Source organism: Asterias amurensis, chromosome 10 (assembly GCF_032118995.1).
Source record: "Asterias amurensis chromosome 10, ASM3211899v1".
Taxonomy (NCBI): Eukaryota; Metazoa; Echinodermata; class Asteroidea; order Forcipulatida; family Asteriidae; genus Asterias; species Asterias amurensis.
This window is the reverse complement of record NC_092657.1, coordinates 622,759-643,204: the sequence shown is the minus strand read 5'-3', so window position 1 is coordinate 643,204 and position 20,446 is coordinate 622,759. Positions and strand designations below refer to the sequence as shown.

At 39.6% G+C, this 20,446-nt stretch overlaps 1 protein-coding gene across 1 annotated transcript in view; it reads right to left on the bottom strand.

Annotated features, from left to right (window-relative positions):
• The window catches only part of LOC139942853 (MAM and LDL-receptor class A domain-containing protein 2-like), a 98,751-nt gene that overhangs the window by 33,210 nt on the left and 45,095 nt on the right, over positions 1-20,446 (bottom strand). Inside the window, exons 62-88 of the mRNA XM_071939646.1 lie at positions 20,042-20,179; positions 19,401-19,582; positions 18,813-18,981; positions 18,001-18,144; positions 17,253-17,518; positions 16,414-16,645; positions 15,905-15,994; positions 15,360-15,535; positions 14,709-14,838; positions 13,719-13,877; positions 13,031-13,293; positions 12,567-12,657; positions 12,058-12,195; positions 11,396-11,501; positions 10,615-10,762; positions 9,572-9,809; positions 8,549-8,899; positions 7,806-7,922; positions 6,988-7,128; positions 5,998-6,254; positions 5,784-5,868; positions 5,065-5,193; positions 3,932-4,096; positions 2,886-2,986; positions 2,024-2,188; positions 1,535-1,625; positions 851-1,006 (exon numbers count right to left, since the gene is read on the bottom strand). Coding sequence (XP_071795747.1) covers positions 851-1,006; positions 1,535-1,625; positions 2,024-2,188; positions 2,886-2,986; positions 3,932-4,096; positions 5,065-5,193; positions 5,784-5,868; positions 5,998-6,254; positions 6,988-7,128; positions 7,806-7,922; positions 8,549-8,899; positions 9,572-9,809; positions 10,615-10,762; positions 11,396-11,501; positions 12,058-12,195; positions 12,567-12,657; positions 13,031-13,293; positions 13,719-13,877; positions 14,709-14,838; positions 15,360-15,535; positions 15,905-15,994; positions 16,414-16,645; positions 17,253-17,518; positions 18,001-18,144; positions 18,813-18,981; positions 19,401-19,582; positions 20,042-20,179 — 4,428 coding nt within the window. The remainder of the gene's footprint in view (positions 1-850; positions 1,007-1,534; positions 1,626-2,023; positions 2,189-2,885; positions 2,987-3,931; positions 4,097-5,064; positions 5,194-5,783; positions 5,869-5,997; positions 6,255-6,987; positions 7,129-7,805; positions 7,923-8,548; positions 8,900-9,571; positions 9,810-10,614; positions 10,763-11,395; positions 11,502-12,057; positions 12,196-12,566; positions 12,658-13,030; positions 13,294-13,718; positions 13,878-14,708; positions 14,839-15,359; positions 15,536-15,904; positions 15,995-16,413; positions 16,646-17,252; positions 17,519-18,000; positions 18,145-18,812; positions 18,982-19,400; positions 19,583-20,041; positions 20,180-20,446) is intronic.

Here is a 20,446-nt window from a genome sequence, read left to right as displayed (position 1 = left end):
TAACACATAGAAATCAAACATGTCCCTAAGCGCTCTTGAGAAAAACACAACAGAATACAAAGACAAGATGTACTGGGTAACAAACAAAATGGAAGAATTAAATGTTAAATAAGTGCGTCTTTAAAGCAATCTTAAACTTAATAGTGGAGTCAATGTTTTTTACATGTTCCGGGAGATTGTTCCATAAGGTTGAGGCAGTGTGAACGAAGCTGCGTTCACCATATAACTTAGTCATTACTGGTGGAATAACAAACAACTTTTTTTTATTAGAATGAAGATTTCTAGAAGGTGTGTACAATGTTAACAGCTCTATCAAATAAGGAGGCGCAACATTATAAAAACATTCATATGCCAACAACAGTATTTTGAATAAAATGAGCCTTATCTCATGGCTCTGCTTACCACTGCATTCTGTGCTAATGATCAGCATTTCCTGCTAACTGTACATGTGCCAAGTTTCGTGCTAGTTGTAAAATACACACACACACAGTACACAATTACCTGCTTACCTGTGAGTTACGATTGACGTAAACGCGGATTCTCTTGCTACTATAAGGAGAGCCATGAAATTGGGCCCTCGAGGTCACAGGTTCAAATCCTGCTCTAGCCAACTATTCTTTGCTTACTCTCAACTTACTTGAAATAACCAAGATAGTTTTCCTTGTGGTTTATTACTTGATATTTGAAATAATAAGTTGTATCCAAGGTGGTCACTCTACTGCCACTTTCCAAACTTGGGTTTGGTCCCGGCAGTTACAGGTTGTTTGGCTTCTGACTGGCACCCCCTAAACAATGTTTAAATAACATTTGTGTTTACACTTTTTTCACTCAAGTAGGTGTTTTAACTTACCGCAATTGACCTCGTCCTCACCACTAGGGCAATCTTGTGTCCAATCACATCGCTGGGTCTGATTAATACATTCTCCAGTCACACATTGCCAGTTGCCTTGACCACATGGACTGATGGTGGTTGTAGGTTGTCTGGTTGGACCAACTGGGAAGATGCCTTAAAAGAAAGATGTAAGAAAATAGAAACAAACTTGAATAAAAGTAATAAAAAAGCTTTTAAAGACGATGGGAAGTGTAAAATTCCATTTTGTGATGTATTCATTTACGTCCACTGCGGCATTTTAACATCAACAGCTTGTGGCTGGCCCTTTTATAACATATTTTGTTCAATTTAATCCCATATTAAATGCAGCTTAAATGTTCAGGGGCGATTTCACAAAGCACTAAGATTCATCTTAAGATTCATCTTGTCAGTATTACTAAAGTGGTTTGTATTGTGACGTCACACTTTAGGATTGATTTGTAGTTAAGATCAATCTTAGCTCTTTATGAAATCAGGGGTGGATTTCACAAAGAGTTAGGACTAGTCTTATCTCGAGTTAGGACCAGTTACTTGTCATAACCTAGGACTATCCATGCAACTTGTATATCTCCTAGGACTAGTCCTTAGTTAGGACTAGTCCTAACTCTTTGTGAAATCGACCCCAGCTCCATTTATATTTTGTTTATTGAATGAGGGACTTACTGGATGAGCGTTTACAATCTGGAGTGAAGGATGAATCATCAAGAGCGATATCGCCATGGGGACCGCTGCCAACAACAGCTTCAAAAAGCACCTGAGAAAGTAAACAAACACTTAGTTACACTTTGACTTTATAAATTTTTTTAGTTTTATATTAAACGGCCAATCCGAAGGCAATAAGCAAAATCGATCAAGGGACTGTAGTTGACTATAGTCGAACATTTGCCTTGCACCCAGGATGTCTTTCACGCGTAGGTTACCATGGAACATTGACTAGTGGTTGACAGATGCTCGGTGATCAAACTTGCCCAAAGTGTCTGTTTAAGGAATAACCATGACCCATTTCAATGGCACAACAAATCTTGCTTTTCAGTAATAGATTATGCTTGATGTAAGAGCGGAACTCCCTGCTTCCGGAAGTGCCAGGTCTTTGCTTACAGTAACATAAGCCACAGTTTCCGCTTAGCGACTTAATAAACTTTTCATCCCTACCTGGAAGTCTTGAGACGACGTCAGTATAACATCAATTCTCTCCCAGTAATCTCCGATTTGACCGGTATGTGAGTATAAAACATCCTCAACTCCGTTCACTTCAGTCCAAGATTTAATCCTTAAGGTGTTGATGTCCGCACCAAACATGTGGAACCATAGACGAAGCTGTCAAAACAAGAAATATTTACATATTAAGCAACAATCATGGCCCAATTTCATAGAGCTGGTTATGCAAACAAAGGAGCTAAACACAACATGCTTATTAGAATATGGTTACCAACCAACCTACCATGGCACATGTACCATATGTGACTGGTATCGTGCTCATTTGTGATAAGCAGAACAAAATGAAACTATGCAAATGGGCTCAGGAGGGAAGAAAAAGTAAGAGAGTAGTAAGTAATGTTTTGGAAACACCTTGTGGGAAAAGGCAACTTGTTTGAGTAAAGAGAGCTCTCCTAAGAAGAGAAGGCTTGTGTTCAACAAACGTGCTTTAGTCAACAAGAGGACAATTTTATAAAGCTGCTTAAGCAAAAAAAATGCTTAAGCACGAAAATAGCTCGCTTATTTTTTACATGTTACTGGCAAAAATTTCATGCCATAACCAACAATTGAGTGGAGTCTTGGCTGATAATCTGATTTTACTACGCAAAGATTTTTTCGCTTAAGCAAAACTTTCTGCTTAAGCAGCTCTGTAAAATTGGGCCCACACTTTATGTCTCTATCATGAGCTGTTTAACACAGTAAACATGGTCAATAGAATTGCTTAAACAATTTGGGTGTTTAGGAATGAGAAATAAGTAGGTTCAGGCCTTCCCGAGTGAATGTCTGAGTTTCAGGATAAGTTTTTTGTTTTCTTTACCTGACAATCCTCTCCTGGTTGTATTCCTTGAAGAGCAGGGCTCACCATGCGAGCAATCTCACCATCATCTTGGTTACTAGCATCAATGAAGATATAGCTTCCTACAAATCAGATCAAACAAATACAATTTATTGTATGGTAGACCTCTTCGAGTCGGAGAGACGTGACACTTCCTTGGTGCGGCCGTTTTTGATTATCTTGCGAATGAGTCATAGTGGTTCTCAAAAGTGAACGTTGCTTTGACTTGAAAAACTTTGATCCTTAGAGACCTTTACCATAAGATTTATCGCAAATAGCATAATAACAAGAGAGGGCGCTGTTGAACCCACACAAAGGTATAGGCATTGCGTGCGTGAGTTGTAGAAACTGCATGGAAACCGCCCCATATCCCTTCCCACAATGCATTGCGTTTCTGAATCGCGTTAAACCTCATGGTTTCAGCCATCTTGATTTTCTCCCATTCAAATTAATGTAACCAAACCGAGGCTGTAAGGAGAAATAGTCTGGTTCCTTTTTGTACAATGAATATTAGCATCCATTACTGTTATTGGATACAAGGATCATGACCAGGATGGTTGTTAAATTATGAAGGTCCATAAGAACTCTTTGACTTAATTTAATAAATGCTGATTAAATCATTGCGATACCCACTGCTAAAATGTAGGATTCAAACTGCTTCTAGCTACCAGGCAATTTGGATGGTCTAGTCGGTGAGACACTGCTCTAGAATGACAAAGGTCATGGGTTAGAGTCCCACTTGAGTAATATGCCTGTATTTTTTCACAAAACTCAGGAAAGTACCGAGTATACAGTGCAAACAAACATCGGAGAAAGGTAAAACCACCAAAATATAGAATTCAAACTGCCTCTAGCTTCCAGGCAATCTCGGTGGTCTTGAATTGCAAGGGTCTTGGGTTCAAATCCCACCCGAGTAATATGCCTGTGATTTTTCACAAAACTCAGGAAAGTACTGAGTATACAGTGCTAACACACATAAATGTGAGGGTAAAACTCAATGTATTAAAACTCAAGAATGTTCAACAAACCTGTTGGTCCATTTGTAGTATGGTCTCTTAGGGGTCCAGTGGCTAATTCGTTGGGACTCGACGGTCCAGATGTTCTTGACCAATCAAAATCATCGTCCTGCAATTGCTGCCAATCACAGTAATCCGCATCAAAGTTACAGCGATCGTACGGTGATTGCAAAGCATCTGTTTCATAACAAACATTAATTTATTAAACTGACATTCCAACTTTAGTTTTATAGGTACGTGGATCTTTGAAAACAAGACAATGATTTTTGTGAACAGAATTTTTATTGAGAGATAATTTTACATCAAAAGGCTGGATGGCCCCTTCAAGGTGAGGGCTACACTTCCCTGATGTTGGTTATCAACTCAGATCAACTACCACCCCAGGGGCACGTTGCCATCTACTCCTAAAGAAGGTTACCCCCTTTACAGTTCGTAAGGATGTAGGTATGATCATCCACTAGGAATGCAATACCTTCCCAACTTGTTATGGAGCAATTATGGTCAAGCGCTTGGCTCAGGGGCACAAGTGTTATGACTGGATATCAAACCCACACTCTGCTGCTGATAATCCCAGAGCTTGGGTTCGGTGAACTAGACTGCTTGGCCATGACACCCCCCCCCCTCCCTCCCCCCAAATGAAGTTGTTTATTTTGGTAACTGATAAACTCACCACAAACAGAGAGGGCTTCATCAGAATAATCACCACAATCATCACTGAAATCACACACTCTATCCTGATTGATACAAGCCTGGCTAGTAACTCACCACAAACAGAGAGGGCTTCGTCAGAGTAATCACCACAATCATCACTGAAATCACACACTCTATCCTGATTGATACAAGCCTGGCTAGTAACTCACCACAAACAGAGAGGGCTTCGTCAGAATAATCACCACAATCATCACTGAAAACACACACTCTATCCTGATTGATACAAGCCTGGCTAGTAACTCACCACAAACAGAGAGAGCTTCGTCAGAGTAATCACCACAATCATCACTGAAATCACACACTCTATCCTGATTGATACAAGCCTGGCTAGTAACTCACCACAAACAGAGAGAGCTTCGTCAGAGTAATTACCACAATCATCACTGAAAACACACACTCTATCCTGATTGATACAAGCCTGGCTAGTAACTCACCACAAACAGAGAGGGCTTCGTCAGAGTAATCACCACAATCATCACTGAAATCACACACTCTATCCTGATTGATACAAGCCTGGCTGGCACATCGAAACTGGTTTGATCCACAGCTTCCAGGAACTGGTTCTAAATACAAAAAAATAAATGAATCAATTTTAATATTCAACAATTGTTAATCTCCTATCTAAGGGCCATGTCACAGGGCAATTTACAGACAACCAGTTCAAATCAAATGTTCTCATATTTTTCATTGGGATTGGGACACATTGTTTGACGAATGACTTTTGTGCTACAAAGTTGGTTCTGTAGCATGCACTGTAGCTGGTTCCCTTTAAGTTGCTTGTAAATGTTTCCTTAGACGACAAGGCCATAATACACTGTGCTGAGGCAATAGATCGTATTGAATAACCCCTTAGCTGCAATGAAAGTCACCATCTTGTAGGTCAAACCGTATGCGCGTCTAAATGTGTACATCAAAGAAACACGCAGCACGCTGCATTCCCCCGTTTGATTTCTACGGCACAAGCAAGCACACGCACACACACGCGCACAGGCGCCATTTTGTAGGGCAGATATTTGAACGGTGACATCCTATTCAATACACCTTGCTGAAACCATTTTAGAAATAGACGTACACAAAAAGCTCAAGGTTGGCGAAGCTGTCATATAAGGTGCAAACTGTGCAAGATATTGACCCTTAAACCTGGACCCCTTACCTGGCACACCACAGCCACTGAAGCTGATATCGTCAATAGCAATGTCTCCTAGAATGCTGAAACTCCGATAAGCTTGGAATATAACCTGAGGGATGATAACACAAGAAAGTATGTTGGAAAACGCTTTTGTATCTATTTATAAAAAAAAAGTTCTCTATCCCAATATCTATGAAATTCTGCGATACATTTAGAGCAGCAAATAAACCAAACTTACATAAAACTCATTTGGTATCCGTCCGATGACAGCCACCCCTTCATTCCATCGATTTCCCTGGTCCCCTGTCAGTAGCAATGGGGCCATCACATAACCATACTCGGCAACCAACACGTTCAAATCACCTATATCCATTCCTTGCATGTGATACCAGAATCGTAACTCGCAGCTTGCGGCTGCGTTTCGCAAAGTTGGACTGTGAAGCTCCGCCCATGCTGCCCCGGTGTTAGAGCTGGAGGCAACATACATATACCAACCTAGAAAAACACAAGTAAAGACAAAACGAAAGTTATATAGTCGATATGACCTCTGATGTCACTCGAAAACCATAACATGATTTGTGTGCATACGGCCGAGCAAAACCATGTGTTTTGAGTGACAGCTAGAAAGTGTACGCAATCTTACCATGACTACGTATCTTTTTGCCTAGCGAAACTTGGCGTATGTATACAGTGTTTTGTCAACAGAGGGCGGTTTGAATGTAAACGTAGGTCACATCGTCTATACTATCACCTTTTCAGAGCAAAGTAGTCTCCTGAATTCCGAAGTCTACTTTAGCTTCAGGATGAGAAAGTAACATAATTTTACACAGCACAATTCCAAAGCGCAATTCCAAAGAAATTATCATTGCACTTGAAACCATATTACCCCTGGTCACTGGGCCCTATATTTTTTTCTATACATCATTTGTTCTCCCTATGCTGCCAAGTATGTCCGCACTAAGCTAAATAAATCACTAGAACCATCTCTGCCCTCATATGTACCCATTTACCCCATGGTGATGAGAAGCATTTACAGTTACAGCATCTTGCTCAACACAGGTGTCATGACAGGGACTCAAACCAACACCCTCATGACTCAGCTACCAGAACTCAAGTCTTAAGCATTAAACCGCTCAGCCACGACACCCCAAAAATTTTAATGTGTACCAGGGTTCAAATCCCTGTGAGCCTCGCACTATATTACTCATAGATTAAACCTGTATCTGACCTTGAGCTGTGAGCGTTGTATGATCGTAGGTTGGTCCAGTGTTTTGGGTCGGTGTTGCTCCACGATAACGAATCCAAGTGTAGGATCCACTGTCATAATTGATCCAGTTACATTCATCAGACTCAAAGGTGCACTGATGACCTGAATAAAGTAAGAATAATATAAACGTATCAGTGTTTTTATCAATATTGAATTAAAGGCAGGGTATAGACGTCACAAAGTGGAGTGGAAGAAGCGTCAAAGAACTGAGACAAGAAGCGATTGAAAGACACCAGGTGATGGCGGCAACTCCAGGAGTGCGCCACCATTACAACCTGAGGACGAGGCGGCCACGGACGCAAGTCTATGCCAATTGATGATGATGATAGATGGCTTGCATTACGCGTCATTTACCGCCATCTTTGATGTGTTTTACACGTGAAAAGTGCATGCGTGCATGTGCTGCGCGTGATTCTCATGCACTTTTTACGTGTAAAATACCATCTATACTTTTGGGTCGTCGGGTCTGTGTAGTGGACTCTCTCTATTCTTGCACCTCTAGGACCCTGGTTCGAATCACTCCGAGGCCACTAAGTGGATTAGGTTTTCAGTCCCTTGAATATTTCTCTGGGGTTGTCCTCTCACATCTAAAACTGAAACTTCCTTCTTTGTCTTCTCTCCATGGGGTTCTTGGCTAGTACAGTGATTAAGTTTGCTTTTCTGAGAGTCCTTGGCTTTACAAACAGGGAATCAATAAATGAAATTAAATGAAATAAAACACTGATTAAAAAGTTTTTGTCTGGCAAATTGTAAAAAACAAATTGTTATTCAATACTTACCACAAGCTTCTTCATCCTTTGCATTACTGCAGTAATTATTGAAGTCACATGTCTGGTCTAGAGAAGCACACTGTGAGGTTCCGTCATTACAAACTGTGTAACAAGCATCTACAGGATCTGGATACCAAACAAATGGGTTGAATTAAATGTTTATTTATTTTCATATTATCATGGAATGACACTTGATATCGGTTTGGAAAACCATGTATCCAACATCCAGCTCTATGGCACCCTGCCCAGAGTATCTACAAAGGTCGGGGAGCGGCGAATGAAGCTGGCTGGCCATTAGCATTGTGTGCATCATCCAGAGTTATCTGCATCCCCTCTAACGCCGTGGGAACCTGTCAACTGAGCTAGGAATAGGGGTAGGAGGAGACTTAGTTATGTGTACCAGCTGAAGAAGGATGCATCGCAACAAGAAACCACTGAGCTGAGGATGTTGATGCCGGACCGAAATGTGTGAAAAGCGACCATCAGAGGCTCTGTCGGCTGAAGATGACCTATCGCACTACTGCATTTTCTTTTTATTTAATCCAAGGACACTTCAAGGTGTGGGCTACAATCATTTTCATTTATAGGGACCGTTGCCACCTACTCCTGGGTCTGAAACAAGGTTACCCCTTTACAGTCCATACAGATGTAGGCTTGGATATCACCCATAATCTGGCCAAATCCAGCAGTACTTTTGCAGAGTTGGTTACATTTATGATAATTTCAAGAATTGTTTAAGCTTTTAAACCTACCTGGACAGACTCCGTTTGTCACTACTACATCGTCAATCGCCATATCACCACTAAACGACGATCCGATCACAGCTTGGAAGGCAAGTCTAAACGCTACGTTATCATTCAACGATACCGTCACCCGTCCAACCCTCCACACATCACCAAGATCCTGATCAGCTGACCAGATAGTCTGCCTCGGGGTCGTGTCATAGAGAGGCAGAGTCCAGACATTTAATGTACCGATGCTCCCACCGTACATGTGATACCAGAATTCAAGGCAGTAATCAGAGTAGTCAAAGACACCTGATGTGAGGAGGGCGGAGTCACCTTGGACTCTGGGGGAGGATGCTTCGGCATACATGTAAGTACCTGGAGAATGGAGAGATAGCAAAATAAGAGCTTGGTGAACTGATAATGGTAAGCTATGCCGTATTTCACAAGTTGGATTTGCATTGTGACATTGCTCATTTTTATGCAATAAGCACCGGAAAGCTAGCATGCCTTTTCCTGTGCTTACCCTTGCAGTAGATTGAAATTATTTTTGTAGGCACTGTGATTTAGTTTTCTAAGTAGAGCGTATTTTAAATGCCGTTTATTATTATTATGAAATGTAAACTCGCCTACAATTGGCCGTTAAGCGAAACTGAGCAGCAACGGCGGTCTGAAACGATGCTGAATTCTGCCTTGATATTGGAGTTATTTGTTATATCACTGATTCCACGTTTCATCATTTTTTCGCATTTCAAAGAGAATCTGTAGCCTCATTTGGATTAATTTAACTAAATTCAATTCAAAAATGGTTTGATAAAACATGTCTCCCAGTTAAAAACTGAATTGCACATGCCAACATCAAATAATATGTTAAAAAAATACATAAAATAAAAAATTAACAATAAGGATATTAAACAAGAAATTATTATTATATATACATTGTCAAAAATACATTGGTAAAAACCCAATTATCATTTGCAATTATGCCTTGTGTATAAATATTAATAAAAGCATATGCAAGATGCATGAGAAGGCCTACAATTATTTTACCATATGCGCTTCCCAGTGTATGATCGATGGCGGGTCCGGTATTATCCGACAACGTCCCGCCTTGTTGTCTCATCCAATCAAAATCATCCGTTCCATCGTTACTGTTCATCCATGTACAAGTATCACCGGTTTCAAAGTTGCAATTGCCGAAGGGATTGCAGGGACCGTCTCGAATGCGAATATCATCGATTGAGATGTCACCGTCAAAGGATTGTCCGGTTATAGCTTCAAAGACCACCTGATAAAAAGAAATTAAATTGAGTGGATTCAATGTGTAGTTAATTTCATTAACAGCTGCCAAGCATGAGTTAACTTTAATGCTTGCATGCAGAGACTATTGCAATTCCTTAAAGACTTTGTGTATGACCATTCTGGGGAGCCAGCTGAAAAAGGTGAACAATCAACTCCTAAACCCCCAGTGTAGTATAAAGGCCTAGTGTAAGTTCCTTTGTGTACGCCTATTGAGCAGGCCCTAAGCCTTTTCCTTAGTGTACATAGCCATATAAAAGCAAAGGGAGACAATAAGTCACTCTCACTCTTCTCCAGCTCTTGGTACAGCAAGGTTGTATCTCTCTAACTTATTTTATAGTCGTTGTATTTATTAAGGTTCATTTATTATATGGTTGTCCAAAGGCTGATTGGAAACTGAATTGGTAGTACACTACTCCTATACAGCAACCTTACAGCTGGAGGACACCATTAGGATATAAAGTAATATCTCTTAATAGTTAAATATAAGTAGTAGTTTATTATTATTATTATTATTATTTATTTGGCAATTCACATAAAAATACAAATAATTTATCTGTTTAGTAATAGTATTTGTGAGAACCAATATTTGAATAAAGTCACTGACCAGCGCCGCCAAATGAGACTTAATTCCGGCCAGACTCAGGAATAGGGTAAGTGTAAATAATTGTAAGCAAATTCCCAACAAATGCAATGCAGGCTAAGCTAGTTGACAGTAATGTTAACTACCGGGCAATTGTTTTACATTTTTTTTAATGATAGTTGCATCTTACTTATTTGTGAGTAAACCTTACTTGAAAGTCCACAGGGGATGACAGCGTTATCTCTGCAACATACCACTCACTGTAGACGGTGTAATCTTTAGACCACAGTGGGGTATAGGTACTAGATTCCTTCTGGTAAATAGTCAGCGTGCCGATGTTTGCGCCAAAATTATGGTACCTTGAAGAAAAAGTAATAAAATAGATTAGTTTGGGCTTCTTTGTTTTGTTGTCATAGTCTCATGTAAAGCGCTCTGTTCTCCGTAGAGCGCTATATAAATGTTTCATATTATTATTATTATTATTAGGAAGTAATTATAACCAAGTTGGATTTGAAACTTGCATGGTGGGAGTATAACTAAGTAAGGTTTGCGGTAGCACTCTTTTGAGTGGTTCTGACAACTCAAGGTTTCGATCAGCATGTTCTGATTGTCTTCAAGAGAAGAGCAAACTGATCCAAACGTTGAGTTGTCAACCACCGGTTCTACTCAGAACCAGCACTACTCAAAATAGATTTAAACATGGTGCTACCAAATCCCTCATCCTATAGACCAATCCATTAGGCTCCGCCCAAGGGGCACGTTGGAGCAAGAACACGTGCACAACTCTGTCGCGCGCGCCAAACAGACGCACACGCATGTCGGACCTTATTTTGTCTGACTTCTGGTTGTGCAGTGGGTTGTGATTAGTCAATACGCAATGGGGCGGAGCTTAATGGATCGGTATATCATACTCCCAACAGGCAAAGTTTCAAGTCCTCCATAAAGGTTCCAGCAATTTCTTTTTGATCATAAACTCGACAAATTTGATTTACCAGAATTGTAAACAGCGTCCATTAGTCGCTGGATAGACTGCACTATTCAATCTGGTCACATCACCCGGTACTCTGGGTGATGACATCTCAGCATACATGTAGTGACCTATGAGATTGAGGAAGAGACAAATCGGTTACCAGGAGAGGAAATCAAATGGTTTCAATTAATGGAAGAATTGAGGGCAGTGTAACAGAAACTGCTCTAATAAACAATGAGTTTAGAAGCAACCCCCCAAAACAGATTACCATAGCACCATTGAGAGTCCTGCGTTGGATTTCACAAAGGTAGTCCTAATTTAGGACTAGTCCTAGGCAATGCTAAGAGATAGGACTGGTCCTAAGTTAGGATGAGTAACTGGTCCTAACTTAGGACTTAGCATTGCCTAGGACTAGTCCTAAGTTAGGACTACCTTTGTGAAATCCACCCGTTTCCCATTCTGAAAACTATGTGGCCGTATGGTCTTTATTATTTTTGTACAATTTTTTTGAAGGGATCACTAGCGACCTGTCAGTGCTAAACGGTCAGAGTTAAATAACAATTATTACATTTTAAAGATCTGTAATATTATATTAAGATAAAGAAAGTGTATGTTTATGTTGAAGTTAGGAAGAAAGAGGAGCACATTTAAAAAGATCAACCAAGAAGAACAACCAAATCGTACCAATGTTTGTCTGATAGGTGTGATCAGCTCCTGGGCCGGTACCCAGACTTGGGGTACCACCTTGATTCAGCGTCCAATCAAAATCATCCGCTGTCTCTTGGGTGAATCCACACAAGCCATTCTCAAAATCACAAAGATCTGAAAATTAAAAGTTGGAGATAAACTGTCAATGCGATGAAATTCTTAAGGCTGTGTCTGATTTAGCCTTTGTGGGTATGGCTACGACTGTTGCTATGGGTGTTGCTAAGGATGCTCTATACTGTAATGCAGTGATGAAGCTATAGACATAGCCATACCGAGCTAAAGCCCAATTCATACTTCACACGAAAGCAAAGTGAATTTTGGTACTGCAATATTCGATCTGTGACGTTTTTCAAGCTGTGATGGAAGAAAATTTGTTTTGATTTTCCTTCGCAATAAGTTATGAACCTTAGCTGAAATTTTTAACTTGGAGTTAGTCTCTGAGGAACCAAGATCTAACCCAAAGTCTTTTATTTATTTTGTATTACCTCCACCAGTGCATGCTCCAGCATGGAACGTGACATCATCCAATGCTATATCACCTTGGTAACTAGGACCAGCCACACCCTCCATAATCACCTGAAATATAAACACAACTCATTTAAATAATCACCACAACTTTGAATAAATTAGAAAGTCTGATCTGGATCAATGTTCAAGAAGAAGTAACAAGATTTATTCCCTTTTGGTAAAACATTTGATGAAAAACTTGCACAAAATTGCCAATTTGAATAGCAATATTAACAGGCTAATATGAAAGTGGCAGTTTTGTTTTCTCAAGATGGCACTTTATTCCAATGGAATATTCGTTGTATCTTTCTTGATAATTTTAACAAACACAAGCGGTGACTCTACTTAAGTTGCTCTATAAAATTTGGCATTGGTCATTTTGGTTTCTAGGTAGTTTGCAACGCCCGTATTGTTTCGCATAAGTTTGCATAAATTAGCATACCTGATACTGAGCAGTTTCCATGAAGTGAATCTTTCCCTGGTTCCATTGCGGTCCAGAAGATCCCATCTTTTTCCACACTAGAGTCTCATTATTAGCAGGATACCCGCGGGTATAGATATTTAAATGAGCTACATGAGGTCCATACATGTGATACCAGAACTCCATACAGTAACCAGCTCCTGTCGTATCTGTTAAATATTCAGATGATATGCGAGCCGTGTCGTTCTCAACTTGACCTGTGACCTCAATGTAGACATAGTGACCTGGATACAAGTCAAGAAGATAGAAAATAAGATTTGGAAACTTTGCAAGATGTAGAAGGTAGAGCTTAGTCGGTTTGCTTAGTTGATGCAATCAAGCAAAATAAATTATTTGTCGATCTAAACAAATCGGCCTTTTTAATACATTTCCAAAGAGCAAAATCTATGCGCTAATGTTATTTAACCCTCATGTTGATACCACCTTCGGTTGAAAATTTATGAAAATAGAAACAAAGATTAAAGTTTTAGAGTTCAAAGTGGAGTTGTTTATTGAACATATTTCAGAAAATTTTCTGACAATGCTAATTTCAACCCATTATTTATGCTATTATTACCAGGGAGGAAGTTGCCAATACAAAACAAAGTTTATGTTGGCATTTAAACAAAAAACTATTGGTACAAATTTCCCTGCTGTTAGCAATGCTTACCATTGGAATCTCCAATGGTGTGATCGGCTGAAGGACCCGTTCCTACACTACCTGTTGACCCAGTGACTAGTGACCAATCAAACTGGTCATCTGGACTGGTCATCTGAGTCCAGAGACAAATGCCACCTTGCTCAAAGTCACAATCATGAGTATCGGGAGCTGTGGATGATAAGAAATATTGAAATGCTTAATTGATGTAAGATATGCATCGGGAAGTTGCATTAAGCCCGGTTCATACTTCCTGCGAATGCGAAGCGAATTTGACGTGAATTTGATGTCACAACCCTCCTTTCGCAGATATATTCGCAAGTGAGTTGAGCACGGTTCAACTCAGTGCAAATTTCGTTGCGAATTTGTGACGTCAACATTCGTATCGCATTCGCAAGAAATATGAACCGGGCTTCAGGGTTAAGATTGAAACCTTTTTACATAAAAGATAGCAATGTGGGTGGCATGGGTGGCTTGTTCATAAAGCGCTTGCCTCTCACCACCATGGCCCTGGTTCAATTCCAGGCTAAGTCCATACATGTATGTCAGTGATGCATTGGTACTCTCCTATGTCATGAGGGTTTTTCTCTGGGCCCCCAGGATTTCCTTTCTCTTTAAAAATAAAACACTCTGTATTATAGGCTGTGGTCATATAATGGGTTGATGTGGCTGGCTGTCAAGGGCGCCCTCGCTTGCCAGCAATCCGAGATTGTTGTAGCAACAGCTTCTCAGCTGTGAGTAAGGATGATTGACCTTCCAAATTATTATTGTGTGATTGGCTAAACAACTTGACCATAACTTGCTTCCCTTCACCCAGGAGTACAAAATAAGATAATAACGATGAGTCATGAAGAGAATGAATCTTATGATATGTTGGAGGGAGTGGTGAGGTTGTAGGAGGAGCCGCTGTGGGTGGGCATCCTCCATTAATTATCTCAAGCTTTGTACATTGTCAATTATTATAAGATAATAACGATGAGTCATGAAGAGAATGAGTCTTACGATATGTTGGAGGGAGTGGTGAGGTTGTAGGAGGAGCCGCAGTGGGTGGGCACGCTTCATCCAGTATCTCTATATCATCTAGAGCTATATCACCAACGAAGTCAATACCAACAACTCCTTCAAAGATTGTCTGCAATGATAAAAAGTAATTATAAACTTGAACAAAATTATAGGAAAAAAGGAAACTATACTTATGGAAATGCTGTTAACTTGGAAATTGGAGAGGAAATACAAGTGATTTATGAAGGACACTGGGACCTCATAAAAAAGAAGAACATTCTTGCCTTTAAAATACTACTTTCTTTAATATAACAGAAAATGCAGTAAGTACCTGAACTTAAACTTTCTTTTATTTTTTACTCGTCCTCAAATTTAACCCGGGACCTATCCAGTTATTTGAACCTAGACATACCCAGAAATCTGACCCTTGACATATCACAACATTTTACCTTTGATATACCCAGAAATGTTTCTGGTTTATTATTAAAAACAATCACATGGTTGGCAGCTGCTGGCTAAAATGTTATTTAAAAAAAAGCAAAACTACACATTAAAAGCCTTAAAGAGTGAAAAATTACTTAAAATTAACATTTGACAGGTGTTAAAATCTGACCTCTGACATATCAAGACATTAATTGAACTTTGACCTACCCAAAACTTTTCATCAGAGGACAGCGAGACCTTCCCTTGGATCCAGACGTCTCCTTGGTCGCCAGTCTGATTCCAGATGAGATTGGTTCCAGGGTAGATACTTGAAGACTGAGTGTAGAGGTTTAAGGCATTGATGCTACTACCGTACATGTGATACCAAAACGATAGACAATATCCTGAAGAGGAGGTAGAGAAAATTAATGACATCAACTCAGAAATCGTCAGAAAAAATACCAAAATATAAGACAAAATCCCAAAGAGAAGGTGAAGAAAACAAATGAAAAAAAACAACTCAAGTATCATGGAAAAAAATTGAATTAAGAACATTTTTTTCCCCTGGAGATTCTGTCCCCTATACGGTGAACTGTATACAAACTTCTTCTGATAGCGCCTTCTTCTGAACCATCCTCCGTCAGCCAATGTTAATTTTCAATATGGGGGACAAATTTCCCCGGGACAATGGCATCCAGGTCCCACACTAATCAACTTATTCTTTGGTCAACCCAAAATTAATAAATAAAAACCGTGCTTAAGATATTTCTTACCTGCTAAGCTTGATTCCAGGTTTTCACTAACAAACCACGCTCTATCCCCAGGAACTCTCGGAGCAGAAGTCTCAATAAACATGTAGTAACCTGTCAAGAGCGGAATGCACACAAACTTTACTTAGCAAAGAAAAATCTTGCTTAGCATAAAGATTAGGGTTAGGATTAGGAAAATGTACTAAGGTTGGGCCATAAGGGTGTCTGAACAGTTTTGTTTGTCTTTCAGAAAATTATAAGATAAGATGAACAAATCAGGGCTAATTTCATAATGCCTTTAAGCACAAAACTTGCTAAGCACAGAAAAATATTGCTTAGCAGTAACTGGTTACCAGCCAAAAGTCCTTAAAGTTCACATTGCTGTGACTGGTGCCCCACCCCTTTTCGCTTAGGATAGAAATTTGCCAAGCAACTTTCTGCTTTACATCTTTATAAAATTGGGCCCAGGCAAGTTTTGGTGGATGTTAAACTACACAGAATACAAGAAGAATATTGCTTAGCATGAAACCAACCTCTCCCAGTGTTTGTAGTGTGGTCCACCGTCGGTCCTGTATAGGTGCTCGGAGTTCCACCAGCACTTCTCAACCAATCAAAATCATCCAAGTTATGTTCATTCGACCAACCACATTGGCCGGTTTCAAAATCACAGAGACCTTGTTGAGGGCAGACGCCATCTTGTACATCCACGTCGTCAAGGGCGATGTCTCCTTGTATTGGAGACCCAACACGAGCTTCAAAGACGACCTAGCAAGAATGTCAGAGGATAACGATCATGAGATAAGAATTGAGTTTGACAGGAGTTCAAAATAAAAGAGGATTTATGATTACATCATAACAAATTTACAAGTAAGGTGAAGTTTCTGGTAGCACCGTGTGTAAGTTTCTTTTGAACAGTGTTGGTTCTGTAAAGAACCAGCTATTGAAAAATAAATGTTTTGATTAGTATGGTCTGATCGTCTTCAGATTTGGTAGATCAGACAATAGCTGCAGACAGTGCTCATGGTTCATCAACCATGAAATAACAAACCTGCGAAAACTTGGGCTTAATCTGTTGTGTGAGTCAGGATGTAATGATGAAAACATGCAACATTTTCAGCATGTAAGCTCAGTGTCCTTTATTTTGGTTGTAACGATCAGAATCAGCATCTTTTAAAGGTTTTTCGATACAGTTTTTTCTTCAATATGACTTCATTTCAAAAGGAAATAATTCACAGGAAAAAATGGTTCTGGTATGAACTTCATGATCAGAAAGCTTTCAGACTAACAGCCCTGTACAACCTTTAAGACAGGTCATACAAACAAAGATGACTGTTAAACACTTTCTTAAAATATGCAAATTTAATTTTCTTACCCGGAATCTTTGAATCTGAGATGGTGAGATTGTCACTGTACCAAGCCTCCAAATATCACCCTGATTGCCGTTCTTTTGCCAGCTGGGTGACACAAAAGAATCTCCCTCATCCTGCTGGTAAACCAACAGCGAACCAACATCATCTCCAGTCATGTGATACCAGAAGTGAAGACAGTGGTCGGTTCCTGGGTTAAAGTAAGAACTTAGAAGGCGTGCCTCGTCACCGGGTTGGCGCGGAGCAAGAGGGTTGATGTACGCAAAGAAATCTAAGTGGGCAAATAAAATATGAGTTGATAGCTAAGGCAGTGGCTATGGTGTTGTTGCAGACAATAGCAATAGCATTAGCCAAAGCAACTTGATTCAAGTCTGGCCTTAGGTTGTCTTCATAATGTCTGTGGCGGAGGATTTTCTTGGCATATCAAAGAGCCAAATTGAAAATAGTTTTTTTTTTGCAATTGAAAGAAAATGCTCCAAAATATCAAAAATGTTTGAATTTGTTGATGGAACAAGTTAAGAACAGTTTGGTATCAGAAAGAATATTACATAAATAGTTCTCACAAACAGAGAAACTTGTGCTTAGAAGAAAATGTTAACCAGCCAAAATACCATGAGACGAACCATGCTTATAACTGGTTGCCTGCTAGTTTTTAAATAACAAATACTTTATTGAGCACATTTTCTTCCCTACTGTTTTATGAAATTAGGCCCCATCCAGTAGACAGACAGACAGAGTACACAGAAAACCTACTTGTTGGGGTTCCGTAGGTGTGGTCCAAGGCTGGCCCTGTTCCTAGCGAAGGGTTCCCATTGGCTCCTCTTATCCAATCAAATCCAGGCGTATCCGTATCATCGTTGATCCAATCACATAGATCATACTCAAAACCACATTGAGCTAATCGAAATAGTCATGGAAAAAAATGGAAATTAATGATTAGCCTATGTATGTATATATTTATATTTTTGTATCTTCTTCATAGTGTTTTAAAAAGTAGTTTTGTGATTGTTAAATCTATAGAGAGCTCGGATACACTACAATTTCCGATGATTTTGGTTTTTAACTTTTTAACGTTGGCTGAATAAATGATTCTAATTCTAATTCTATAATTTGTTTTTACATTTAAACCGATGTGTATTAGCACTGTATAATAACTCAGTACTTTCCAGAGTTTTGTAAAGAAAAAAAAATCCCAGGCAGATCATGTGGGTGGGATTTGCACCCACACCCTTTGTATTGCTAGAGCAGATACCTTACCACTAGACCAGTGAGCTAGCCCGGTGGCTAGATTGAGCTAGCCCTGTGGCTAGAGGCAGCTCTAAGGTTGTGGGTTTGAACCCCACCCAAGTGATTTTTAAGTGGATTTATTTTTCACCATGTAGATTTTTCTGTACCCCAGATGTGGGGCAACAGATCTACGGATCATAGTATGTATTTGCTTTTGTTGTCCCTTGCCCATCTCAGGGTATATTGTCTTGTATTTCGTTATGTACTGATATGGCAAAAAATATAATAATAATAATAGTAATATTGTACGGTAGAAAAGAAAACTAAACTTGACTTACAGACTGTCGGACACGTTCCCGGCGTGAACAAGACATCATCAATGGCAATATCACCTCCAAAAGATTGACCTGTGACCCCTTCAATGATGATCTCATAGGTCGAGGGGCTAGAGATTGACAGACGACTTCTTAACCATTGATTGGATTGAGTTCCTCGCTTCCCATAGATCTGATGAGGAAAAACAAAGCTGCTTAGCAGAAAATACTGCTTAACAAATTAATTTGCTAAGCAAAAACATAAAATGAGAGAGGCACCAGTCGTTACAATTTAACCTTTATGGAATGTGGGCTGGTAGCCTGTTTCTGCTAAGTGAGATTAATCAGTGCTTAGCAAGTGTTTATGCTTACAGGCTTAAGAAAAGTGTGCTCTAATCCCATCTTGCCAAATTGCATGCCACTTCTTACTGCAAAGGGCTTTATAAGAGCCATACAATATAGGTTTATATAACACATACTTGTTGCTATGGGCCAACCAATCAGAATCCAGGATTCAAGTTTGCCTTAAGATAAAGGTTTATATTACAGTCTTGTTGCTGTGGACTGACCAATCAGAATAGAGGAGTCAAGCTTGAAAATAAGAATACTTACCTCTGTGGATGTCCCAGCGCTTGAGAGATAAATATTCAGCGCATCAATGTCTGGTCCAAACATATGGTACCAAAACTCCAGACAGTACTCTGAGTTTGCTGCTATCGGACCTGACATGATCCGTGCTTTATCACCAAGGATACGAGGTGACGAGGTCTCGATGTAAATGTAGTAACCCAAAGCTGGAGAGAAAAAAACAAAACAAAATCTTTCAAAATAATGTTGATATTGGTCTAGATACTAAGGTTTCAGGTTAGGATGTGATGACATAGTTTGTAATGAAATGTGGTGATCATGTTTGAGACGGCAAGGTCATTTTCTTTTTGGGCAATTGGGCATTGGGCAATTTTTAGGTCTATGGGACACTTTTGAAGGGGCACCAAGGCTAAGACCAGGGGCAACAGAGAATATGGTCTCCATGGCATCTGTGTAATTTAAGGATTGACTAAAAAATGTTGCTTGAAAATGATCAGATCATACTGATTGAAACGTTGAGTCGTTAACCACCGGTACTTTTCAGAACCAACACTACTCAAAGAGAGACATTCACATGATGTCACCGCAAACCTCTCTTATAGTTATACTTCTACCATGCAAAGTTTCAAATCCTAATAATGTATGAAGATTTGAGCAGCACTGACCTGTCCCTTGGGTGTGGTCAAACTGTGGACCAGTCCCGACTGAAACTGTCTCTCCACTGGCAACTGACCAATCAAAATCATCCACTCTGTCCTGCAGCCAACCACAGATGCTCTGAGATTCAAAATCACAGCTAAGATCTGCAAAGAAAGGAACAGACAAGAAAACATGTAGTTTACTAACTATAATTGTTTACATCATTCTTTATAATTTTGTTTAGCCATTACAACGATGTGTATTTTTATATTTGGTGTTTTTAAAAACTTGTGTGAGCAATGCAATTTATTCTTTTGGAGATCAATAAAGTTTTCTTATGTCTTATGTCTTATCTTATGCACTGTATTCTGTGAGAAGTTCTGTGAAAAAAACATCCACAGGCATTACAACGATGTGTATTATGCATTGTA